The 12,527-nt window shown below is 37.8% G+C and overlaps 1 protein-coding gene and 1 pseudogene across 4 annotated transcripts in view; one reads left to right on the top strand and one right to left on the bottom strand.

Annotated features, from left to right (window-relative positions):
- LOC149152984 (proteinaceous RNase P 1, chloroplastic/mitochondrial-like) overlaps positions 1–9,884 on the bottom strand; it is a 170,508-nt gene extending 160,624 nt beyond the window's left edge. The window contains exons 1-4 of one of the 4 annotated variants that reach the window (XM_089438464.1): positions 8,771–9,883; positions 8,449–8,709; positions 7,117–7,218; positions 6,755–6,936 (exon numbers count right to left, since the gene is read on the bottom strand). In XM_089438464.1, coding sequence (XP_089294590.1) covers positions 6,755–6,936; positions 7,117–7,218; positions 8,449–8,709; positions 8,771–9,493 — 1,268 coding nt within the window. In that variant the 5' untranslated portion in view covers positions 9,494–9,883. Of the gene's footprint in view, positions 1–6,754; positions 6,937–7,116; positions 7,219–8,448; positions 8,710–8,770 lie in introns of all 4 variants that reach the window. The other 3 variants (XM_089438465.1, XM_089438463.1, XM_089438466.1) reach the window with 3 other exon arrangements.
- Positions 3,382–4,696, top strand: LOC149152985 (proteinaceous RNase P 1, chloroplastic/mitochondrial pseudogene; annotated as a pseudogene).
- Positions 9,885–12,527: the final 2,643 nt, after the last annotated feature.

A 12,527-nucleotide genomic window follows, 5' to 3' on the forward strand; every position in this document is an offset into this window, starting at 1 on the left:
GAGTGATGTGAATTAATAGTTAAATTAATTCACTAATTATTAACTCATAAAGCAACTAAAAAATACATCAGTTAACTCAGTGCATGGACAGTTCAGTGGAGACATGTGTTAGAGGTTGAGATTGCTATCAGTTGTGACTATAGTTGTGCATGAGATCTTGCACAATCAGTGGGATTGAGTAATGCCAATGAGGATTGCGTGGTTCAGCCAAGGAAATACGAGTTTGCTTCATCCATTCATCATTATTCTCTTGCAAGATTACGCAGTGGAGGCAGGCAAACAGTGGAGGAGATTTGAGGCATCAGATCTGAGCTAGTTTGTGTGTAACAGGTGGAGATAGTACTGAGTACTTGTGAGGAGTATTGTACTATGTATTGTTACATGTTCTCAATCATTATAATATACAGATAGTGTGGGGTTTTCAGCTGCATGCTTTCCCCGGGTTACATACTGTGTTAATGTGTGCATGCAATTGATGTTTCATTGTTTTTAATGCTGCTAAATTGATGATCAACGTAGAGGAGGTTATGTATTATGCATGTATTCCGCATAGTGTATAATCAGGATAATCTCTGTGAATAAGTGTCATATTATTCAAAATTTCTACACTTAATTTCCTATTGCTACACCTAGACAAAGGAGAAAATATTTTTCTCATAAGAAAGTACACCAAAATACAAAACCAAAACATTATTCAGTAGTAGGAGAGTCCATTGGGATGGGACTTGGGCTATCTTCCTCTTCATTTGAGGATGGAAGCTCTAGGCCTACAATTCTTTTTACTAGGAGAGTGAACTTATTATCTAACTTCTTGACTTGAAGTTGCAGAGGATTGATGCAAAGTAAGATCTTGTATTGTGCTTCACTGTGTTACATAAGCACCTTCCCCATGATGGTCTTGATTTACTAGTAAAGGTTGATAATTTGATGATATTTTATGGGATGACTATGGGCATTTCCTATATCCAGGAGCTCATGCCCCATATCTTTGTCTACATCATCATAACGAATGAAGTTGTGCTCCACATAAGCCTTGAAATTTGCAATATTAATCTTGGCACAAGCAAATGGAGGAGTGAACTACCTATATTTGGCTACTGTAGCCTCAACATTGCTTCAGGCACATGACATAGATGTGACACAACACCCATTTCCATGATGGCATTAGCCCTGACTATAACTAGCATTAGAGAAAGGCATTATGAGAGGTTAGGCTGGGAAGTAAGGCGAGGAATAGAGCCAAAGATGAGGGATGGTTCTCTGAGTTTCAGGGGAAGCCCAGGGAACCCATGGGAATGAATATAAGAAACTACAAAGGAACTAGAGGGGTGAACTTGAGGGATACATATAAATAGAAAAGAGGCCAGGGTGCAGAATGGGTGAGGAAAACCCCACCACCACAATTGAGGATCACCTTAACTAGATAGTAGAGATAAAAAAATTAAAGAAATAGGGTTAGAGAAGAGATCATACCCAAAAAAACTGTAAGATCGATGACCAAGGGAAAGAGCTCGAGTCCTTGTAGCTTACAAGTTAGGTCACTGTATGCATAACTATCATGTGAGAACAACACACATAAGTTAATCTAAAATAATGGTTAAGTTTGGAAGGAAACAACATTTGAACCAACTAAACTATAGACTTAAAACTACCTCCCATCGTAAATGTCTACATATTACATATATGACTTGGAGGTTCTAGCTGTTCAATGAGCATGGGGGTGATAGTGACAAACGATGACTGAAGATCAATGATGTAGGGGTTTGCCGGAGAGTTCACTTGATGTGGTGAACTCCTACTATTTCATTAAAGAATAATATAACTTTTAATGAGAGGCCTTACAAAAATATATGATAAGTTTAGGTCTGATATATATTTTTAAGGAAATTTTGTGGGGAAACTTCAAAGCACTTTCTTGCATTTGTATATGGTGTGCATGCAAACTTATTGATAGCAATTAATGACATTTGATCCAACATGATACTTTTTCTAAACCATAATTCAAAGATTTTATATTAAGTAAAATTTTTAGGAGACCTTGCACCAAGATTATATTAAAAGCTTGCTTCAAAAAAGTTGTAAGCTAAAAAAAAGGAAAGCTATCTTTTAAGATATAGTTGTTTCTATCTAGTTCAATGATTAATACATCCTTGAATATCTTAGTGGCATATATTTTACAAAATAAACTTAAAAACATAACTACTTTACAAAACAGATAAAATTAATAAAAAACATGATGACTGATTACTTTTCCAGTGCTACTTTAGCTAAATATGAGTCCAACTTGACAATCCCCACATCCTTTACAAGTTGGCGCACTGCTTCTTCTTCCCTTTATCCCCCATATTTCAAACTGACAAAGGATTTAAAAAAGAAAAAAGAAAAAAAGAAAATGGATTTGTTTTTGAAGTTAAGAAATCCGAAGTAGAGCTTCCTAAGATTGTACTACAAAAGAGGATTAAAACCACACATACAAGCCAAACTAGAATGCAAATACTCACTAAACCAAAGCTTGAACTTGTAGGCTGGAACCTTTGCACAAGATAGACAAACCACAAAGCCATAATCCCACAATGTTGAGGAGATTTACCTTCCATGAATTCAAACTCGTGTGGAACTAGATGTTTCGACATGGAGGAAGATGTAAGAATCTCTTCTCGTAAGGCACATTGCCATATGATGAGTTTGCCTTACAATATGCTATATGCATTCTTAAATTATTGATATGTGCCATGTCCTCCAATAAAATGTTAAAGAATAAGCTCATTGTATACCTTGCCATTGATAACCAAGCCCATGTTAAAAAAATGGTTTTGTTAACATAATTGTCCACTAAAAATAACAAAGGATAATTTTTTTATTCTTGTTTTGTCCACTTTATCATGGACACCAAGAGAGTATTAATAGAAATAATATTTCAAGACCATATACTTCATAAGTTATAACATTCTTTGAGCTCCCCACTATGACAAGTTTCCTATAGCGATCTTCATAAGCTTAGACCTAATTATCATAGCTTGCAATAATATATAAGCTTCAACCTAATTATTTGTTGATATACTGAGATCCCAAGCAAATAAAGTTTCTCAAACAATTTTTTTTTCTTTGATTTATAATAATGCCGCTCTATTGATCCAATAGACACTTTGAAAATGCAGCAAAAATAGCAAACCCAAAAAATAACAGTTTTCTTAGCAGAGCTGCTAACCATAACAACACTCAGACTAATCAAAATAACCCACCAAATTAAACTTAATTGTAAACAAAATACTATATTCTAAATTCTGGCTCATATATTTCATTATCGCTATAAATACCAAAAACAACCCTTTGAAAAGGGAAATTCCGCCTCGAAAATCATTAAAATAACGGTCATACGTGGATGGAGCCAATGGACGAGGTGATTCGACTTGAATCTATGATTGTACAATGAACTGTTCAGCGACTCAAATATTTGATGTTTCAAATATTTAAAATCCGCGTCACGCGAGGAGTTGAGTGAACTGCCGAAGTCAGTTGGTCAGTTTCTGGGTTTATGATTTTGTCACCGAGGGCACTGCCAAGAATTCTCAGCAATAGCCCAACTCACAGAGCCTGGAAATGGAAGGTGATAGAACCGAAATGAATCCTACTACACACACTGAAGAACAACCCACTAAGGGCAAGAAGAAGAAGAAATTGGAAAATCCGGAAGTGCAGTTAAAATTAGCTTTGGGCAATTGTTCCAAGCTCAAGGATCTGACACAAGCAATTTCACTGTACGAGAAAGCAATGTCTGAAGGGATAAAATTCAATCAATATCTCTACAACATGCTTCTATATCTCTGCTCTTCAGAGGCCACGGGCCTCCCGAGGCCTGAACAGACCACGGAAGAAGCTGCAAAAGAGTTGGCATTGAAGAAGGGATTTGAAATATATGAACAGATGGTAGCCTCTAACATCACTCCAAATGAGGCTACATTCACAGCGGTTGCCAGGTTAGTTGCTGCCAGTGAGGATGCAAATATGGCCTTTGACATGGTGAAGAAAATGGTAAGTCATAATCTATCCCCTAGGCTGAGGTCTTATAGCCCTGCTCTGTTTGTTTTCTGTAAGAAAAAAGAGGCGGATAAAGCATATGAAGTGGATGACTGCATGGTGGGTAGAGGTATTCAGCCTGAGGAAGACGAGTTAGAGGCACTATTGACGCTGAGTGTTGAAGTGGGCAGAGGTGATAAGGTGTATTCATTGCTTCATAGATTAAGGGTTAAGGTGAGGCAGGTCTCTGCATCTGCTTGTGATGTTATTGAACAATGGTTTAAGAGCAAGTTTGGTTGTGAGGTGGGCAATGAGAACTGGGACGCAGACGGAATTAGAGAGGCGATGATTAGTAGGGGTGGAGGTTGGCATGGGCAGGGATGGTAAGGGAAGGGGGGCTGGAAAGTTGAGAAAACAAATATGAGTTCAAAAGGGGTTTGCAAGTGCTGTGGGGAGCAATTGGTTAGCATTGATATCGACCCAGTAGAGACAGACTATTTTGCGAAGTCCTTGGTGGATTTGGCATGTGCACGGGAGGGCAATTCGAATTTCAAAAATTTTCAGGTAAGTACTTCATGGCTTTTTTTTCTTCAGGGGGTTGTTTCAAGAAACACGCCCCAAGTTTTGGGGCAGAACCACATAACATAGGCTTCCTTTGGCTTTGGTGTGTCAGGTCTGAGGAATACCAATTGTCTCAAATTAACAAGGGACTTGCAACTCGGCTCACCCCTTATTTGATATGCCATTTAGACGGGGCAAAATTACAAACCACAGTGAAAATGTCACTGCAGTGTAGACAGTTTAGTATTCAGTCAACCATACCTGTGAATGAAGATCTCATCGGGTATGTTTACTTTTTTTTGGGGAGGTTGTTTATGAAATGTAAAAAAATAAAAATTATCCCTTCTCTTTGAAAATGCACCTTATGATAGCCTGTTCACTCCGGCTTCGATCTCAAGAGACTCTACAAATTTCCTGAAAATGCCAATCTGAGCAGAAGTTGTGCAGCCAACTGGGATCTAAAAGCCGTGATTGCCTCCAAATGGAATGGATTAATCTCTTTATGAAAATTTTCACGACATCACCATTTCCATAAAAAATATATGCCTTTCAATCTCATCACGTTCCAGATGCTTCTACCTGCCCATCGAATCTTGCAGCTTGTCCTCATTAAGAATGGCAACAACAAAAAATATTGTACTGAGCAACAGTAAATGCCCAAAAGGCTCTGGCATTTGTTTTTCCCCAACATTAATAGTAATGGTTTTAGAAGCCCTGGAAAAGGGATTGATTTGGAATTATTTTTTTGGAAGACTACAGTAATTATCCAATGTTCCACCAAGACTCCAGGACAGGGAGACGTGGGTGCGGGCAGATGCACAGGGGGGCTTGTGGCAGTATTCTCAAATTTTAGGGAAATTTAGGGGGATGGGGATGGGGAGACGTGGGTGCGGGCAGACACATGGGGGGCTTGTGGGAGTACCCTCAAATTTTAGGGAAATTTAGGGGGGATGGGGAGACGTTGAGATATATATTTTTTTTCATATATATATATATATACATATATATAGATATATATATATATATATAACTCATATTGAAAAATGAAAGCATTAATATATTGATTCATATATAATTAAATTAAATGATGAAATATATTGATCCGTATTCATCATTCATAGTGGTACATACATCATTCATACTAATCATTCATCCATACACCACGAGATTCAATAATGAAATACATTGATCCACATTCCTCATTCATCATTCTAGAATCTAATTAGTACTAAGCAAAATAGGCTTAGATACCAATGTTATCAAAGCTGAACTGGAAAACCCTCTGAATTGAGAATCAATCAGAACCAGTAAAAACTACTTGACCAAAAAACTGGTTGACCAAAAATACATAAAATATTCAGATTTTACTGGGAAGCGTGCACCCCACCCTTCGGGACACGTCCCTGTGAAACCCACAATGTATCTACACTTGATGTACCTTTTAGTCCCATTGACCTACTTTTGTGGTCAGTTGTTGGACGTTGATAATTTTATCTTATCTTATCTTCTCTGACTTTGATGGGATTTGAAGTTGTGAATGTTAATGCTTCCAAATTCTTTCTGACCTCTAGATCACAGTCTGGTGGACCACCAGCGTCCTGAAATGGGCATTGCTGGATTGTGAAACACTTTTAAATGGAAAATCATGCGATATACTTCCTCCTGGTTGGATAAGTGCCTGGGAAATTAAATGTGTTTACATTGGGAAAAAATTTAGACAAATGTAATTTGGTCTTCTTTCTGGATGGTAGCAAGACATAGTTTATCTTAGCTAGAAAAAGGGGGAGACCTCCTTGAAACCATTCATCACAATGAAAAATCCCCTGGCTTGAGCTGGTATATAGCCCAAGAAGTTACCTCAACCAGCTGTTGCCAATGGTGAGCATTTGGCTAATTCCGTGCCAGCAGGTATATGCCCAGTTTGAGTCACCCTCAGTGAGGCACAATAGTCTACACCAAAGGGTTTACTAGGGATGCCATCCACGTATGTGTAGAAAATCCCTTCAGGGTCCCACAATGTTTTCCTTGGAAAAAATAAAAAAGAGTAGGGAAACGAAGTTCCAAGTTCCCCCCGCTTTTGTGCCTATGGAAGCTAAATTCCAACCAATAGAATATGTTTTGATTATGAGAAAAGAAAAAGGAAAAGCTTGCAAACCAAAGACGTTATTTATCTTACCAGTCATCATTCGACCCAGCTGGTGTTGTATACAAAGCACCAGCTTTTCTCCAATCCTCAATCAGCTGTTTATTGTAAGGGTCATCAGCTGGCACTCCTGTGGCACGCTTGTTGTGCAATAAAATGAGAGGCCATTTCTTCTTTGGGCTTCTTTGGCCCAAGACATTGACTACAGAGCTTAACTGTAAAGTAATAAACAAATTGCACAGACGGTAAATGTTTAATGACACATTATAACTAAGTTGTATTGAGTCTTGACAACAATGAAATCTCTTCCATACCCAACAAAATCTAAATGGCATGCAAGCCTGCAAAGTGTGATGCAAACATAAAATGGATAAACAGACTACTTTCTTACTAACCTGAGAGACATTAAAACCACCATCAGCGAAGTTTTGCTGATAAAGGCCTACATTTGCACCATCCACAATAAAGTCATATGGCCCATGGTGATCCAGCCACTCCTGGATGAAAGGGACCATGTTATTCTGACAAATACGTAAAATCATACGTAATCTGTTTAAACTTGTGACTCAATTTGATTTTAAAACATGACATTCAAGCAACATAAATATACAAATTACAATCAAACTTTCTGCAAACTTCTTGCATTTTCCCAATGTGAACATATTACGCTTCCCAAGCATCCATCTAACAAGGAGGAAGTATATCGCATGATTTTCCATTTAAAAAACGTTCCAGAATCTAGCAATGCCCATTTCAGGATGCTGTTGGTCCACCAGACTGTGATCTAGAGGTCAGTTAGAAACTTAGAATATGGATGCATCTACATTTGCAAGTTCAAATCCCATCAAAGTCAGATAATATAAGATAAGATAATACTATCAATGTCCAACATATGACCACAAATATCAAATATAGGTCAATGGGACTAAAGGTACATTGAGTGTAGATACAATGTGGGAGTGCTTGATAATTACTGTAGTGTTCCCAAAATAAAATCCAAATCAATCCCTTCCAAGGCTTCTAAACCATTAATATTAATGTTTGGGGGTAAACGAATGCCAGAGCCTATTGGGCATGGATTGTTGCTGAGTACAGTATTTTTTTTTCTGCCCCTTTTCATTATAGATGGATCCTTAATAAGGACAGCTGCAAGATTCAATGGGCAGGTAGAAGCATCTGGGACGTGTTGAGAGTGAAAGGCATATCATTTTTATGGAAATGGTGATGTCGTGAAACCTTTCATAAAGAGATTAATTCATTCCATTTGGAGGCAATCCCGGCTTTAGATCCAAGTTGACTGCACAGATTCGCATTTTCAGGAAAGTTGTGGAGTCTCTTGAGATCGGAGCCAAAGTGGACATGCTATCATAAGGTACATTTTCAAAGAGAAGGATAATTTTATTTTTTATGACATTGCATAAACAACCTCCCCGAAAAGCATAAATAGCCAATGGGGGCCTCATTCATAGGTAGGATTGACGGAATATTAAACTGTCTACACTACAGTGACATTTTCACTGGGGTTTTAACTTTGCCTTGTCGAAATGGCATGTAGGATAAGGGGTGAGGCGAGGTGCAAAACCCTTGTTAATTTGAAACAATAGGTATCCCTCAGGCCTGGCCCCAGAGCCAGAGGAAGCCTATGTTGTGCGGTTCAGCCCCGAAACTTGGGGCGTGTTTCTTGAAGCAACTTTTTGAAGGTGAAAAAAAAGCCATAGAGTACTTACCTGAAAATTCCTGAAATTCGACTCGACCTCCCGTGCACATGCCAAATCCACCAAGGACTTAGCAAAATTGTCCGTCTCTACCGGATCGATATCAATGCTAACCAACTGCCCCCCACAGCACTTGCAAACCCCTTTTGAACTCATATTTGTTTTCTCAACCTTCCAGTCACCCTTCCCCAGCCATCCCTGCCCATGCCAACCTCCACCCCTACTAATCATCGCCTCGCTAATTCTGTCTGAGTCCCAGTTCTCATCGCCCACCTCATAACCAACCTTGTTCTTAAACCATTGTTCAATAACATCACAAGTTCTCATCGCCCACCTCATAACCAACCTTGCTCTTAAACCATTGTTCAATAACATCACAAGTAGTTGCAGAGACCTGCCTCACCTTAACCCTCAATCTATCCAACAATGAATACACCTTATCCACTCTACCCACTTCAACACTCAGCCTCAATAGTGCCCCTAACTCGTCTTCCTCAGGCTGAATACCTCTACCCAACATGTAGTCATCCACTTCATATGCCTTATCCGCCTCTTTTTTCTTACAGAAAACAAACAGAGCAGGACTGTAAGACCTCAGCCTAGGGGATAGATTATGACTTACCATTTTCTTCGCCATGTCAAAGGCCATATCTCCATCCTCACTGGCAGCAGCCAACCTGGCAACTGCTGTGTATGTAGCCTCATTTGGAGGGATGTTAGAGGCTATCATCTGTTCATATATTTCAAATCCCTTCTTCAATGCCAATTTTTTTGCAGCTTCTTCAGTGGTCTCTTCAGGCCTCAGGAGGGCCATGGCCTCTGAAGAGCAGAGATAGAGAAGTGTGTTGTAGTGATATTGGTTGAGCTTTATCCCTTCGGACATTGCTTTCTCGCACACTGAAATTCCTTGTGCCAGATCCTTGAGCTTGGAACAATTGCCCAAAGCAAATTTTAACTGCATTTCCGGATTTGCCCATTTCTTCTTCCTCCTGTCCTTCTTGGGTCGTTCTTTATTCTCTGTAGGATTTACTTGGATTCTCTCCCCGTCCGTTTCCATGCTCTGCGAGTTGGGCTCTGGCTAAGAATTCTTGGCCGTGCCCTCGGTGATCTTCGCGGACCAAATCATATTGGGAAAGCCATTTCATTCGAATTCGTCGTCCGTGAAAGCACCGAAAGCAATTCGAAGGTAAATTTATATTTAATATTCATGTATCAACAAATGGCATTACACTCCAGGGCAATGGCAGTAGGCGAGATTTAGGCGAGATTACGACAGAAAGGATTATAAAATAACATCAAAGGCTATAAGAAGAGAAACGCTATGTAAACGTCTGCATGTATGTGGGAAAGTTAGGTATGGTGTGTGTGACGTGTGCACGTATGTGCGTGAGAGGTGCGTGTCAGTGTGGGTTAGGGAAACTTTTTACATCATGGAAAAAAAAGGTCAAGACGGACTGTGTGTCGTCTTGTCTTGGATGCCATTGATCTTTATTGACAACTTGCCTTCATGCATGGACACCCACTTAACCAGAAACACCACGCCTCTAACTTTGATGGAGACAGATGGATGACAGAATTCCCAGAACTGACTTCAACAGCTCATTCAACTCCTCGCTTGACAAAGACTTCAAAAATTTCCAGGAAGAATAAAAGAAAATGATAGCACATTCCACATCGTTGGAAAACATCAAATATTTGAGCCACTTCATTATATTCAATTGGACAAACTCGTCCATTGGCTCCATCGACGTAGGACCATATGGCTCTTTTTGATGATTTTCTAGGGGAATTTTTATTTTTAAGAGTTGTTTTTAGCATTTTATTTTCTTTCAATATTTTGGTGGGTTAGTTAAGTGTGGTATATAATTTTAAGTTTTAAAAATAGGGTTGGTTATTATGATGATAATGATGGTGGTGGTTAACGTCCATTGAGACCAAATTGGTCTAATGAACCTATAACGTCCATTGAGCCACTGAACAGTTCAGTGTACTTTCATTATATTCAAGTGGACAAACTCGTCCATTGGCTCCATCGACGTAGGACCGTATGGCTCCTTTTGATGATTTTCTAGGGGAATTTTTATTTTTAAGAGTTGTTTTTAGCATTTTATTTTCTTTCAATATTTTGGTGGGTTAGTTAAGTGTGGTATATAATTTTAAGTTTTAAAAATAGGTTGGTTATTATGATGATAATGATGGTGGTGGTTAACGTCCATTGAGACCAAATTGGTCTAATGGACCTATAACGTCCATTGAGCCACTGAACAGTTCATTGTACTTTCATTATATTCAATTGGACAAACTCGTCCATTGGCTCCATCGACGTAGGACCATATGGCTCCTTTTGATGATTTTCTAGGGGAATTTTTATTTTTAAGAGTTGTTTTTAGCATTTTATTTTCTTTCAATATTTTGGTGGGTTAGTTAAGTGTGGTATATAATTTTAAGTTTTAAAAATAGGGTTGGTTATTATGATGATAATGATGGTGGTGGTTAACAAAATAACTTACTATTGAAATCAAAATCATATAAAAAACATAACATAAATAACCTAAAACAAACAAACAAAAACATTATCCCAAAAGTTTTTTTGACAAATAAATTATAGGACAAACATTTAAACATAAACATTTCAACAAAATTAGTATATATGAGAACAACCACATTATGTGGTTGATATGGCAAACAAATTAAACACAATTATATGACAAATAAATTATGTAGCAAACATTTAAATGCAATATATATATATAGCAAATCGTTTGATAGACTAACACACATAAAATCATTTCAACAGGTCAACCAATCTATATATATATATAAACAAATAAATGCATAGCCTAACACTTTTATCCAGCGTATACATAACACATAAATAAACAGAGGCACGGGCAGGACCCACCCTACTAGGGTTGGGGAACTCCAGTTTACAGGAAATCATTGTGGTAATCCACGACCGTCATATTTTAAGCCAAAACACATGTCGTAGGTGACCACATCAACTGGATCAATCCCAGCGCTTATACGTGTATGCTTATCAACGCATTAACCTAATATTAAATAACAAAATAATTGTACCATCGTTATGAATGTTAGACTCAGCAGTGTTGAGTCAACCAATCATAACTTAAAAAATAGATTTAAAATAATCCAACAAAATAAATTATTTTTAGTTATATGCCGCTTTAATTTTTTTGGTCATATTAAAAAAAATTATAGTCAACGCATTCTGAACGCGTTATAACCTGTCGCAGCAGGAATAATAATTAAGTTGAAACCTATATATTATTGCAAGTTATGAAGATCGTCATCAACTTTAGCACTATGAAACTTATCGTGGTGGGGAGCTCAAAGTTATAAAGCAAGCACTATGAAACTTATTGTGGTGGGGAGCTCAAAGTTAGAAGGCATATGGTCTTAGATACCATCTTGGTTAATACACTCTTGACATTAATGAGAATAGAAAAATTGGTTCTCCACTACAATCTGTTTTCATATCCTGGGTAATACACTCTTGGCATCAATGAGGATAAAGCGCGCAAAAAAAAATAAAAAAAATTCCTTTGTTAATTTTATCAAGTTCCAAGGGAGAATAACTCATTAATGGACAATTATGTAACAAAGCTACTTCAAGTTCTAAGGGAGAATAACTCCTTAATGGACGATTATGTAACAAATCCACTTCTTTAAAAGTGGGGACATTATTATCTCTATACAATGAATCTATGCAACATTTTAATGGAAAAGATTGCACAAATCCATAATTTTAGGCACATGGCGTATTGTAAGGCAAGTTCATCATATGGCAATGTGTGTTATGAGAAAAGACTCCTCTTATCTTCTCGCAAGCCTAAGCATCTAATTCCACATGACTTTGAATTCATGGAATGTAAATCCCCTCAACATTGTGGGATTATGGCTTTGCGGTTTGGCTTTCGTGTGTAAAGGTTCCAGACTATAGGTTAAAGCTTTGGTTTAGTGATTACTAGTATTCTAGTTTGGCTTAAATTTTTGGTTTAGTGATTACTCGTATTCTAGTTTGGCTTGCACTTATGTTTTTAATCATCTTTTGTAATACATGCTTAGTGTTG

This window comes from Pinus tabuliformis, chromosome 9 (assembly GCF_031772625.1).
Source record: "Pinus tabuliformis cultivar Carrire ecotype Pingquan chromosome 9, CPIR1, whole genome shotgun sequence".
In the NCBI taxonomy this organism is placed as follows: domain Eukaryota; kingdom Viridiplantae; phylum Streptophyta; class Pinopsida; order Pinales; family Pinaceae; genus Pinus; species Pinus tabuliformis.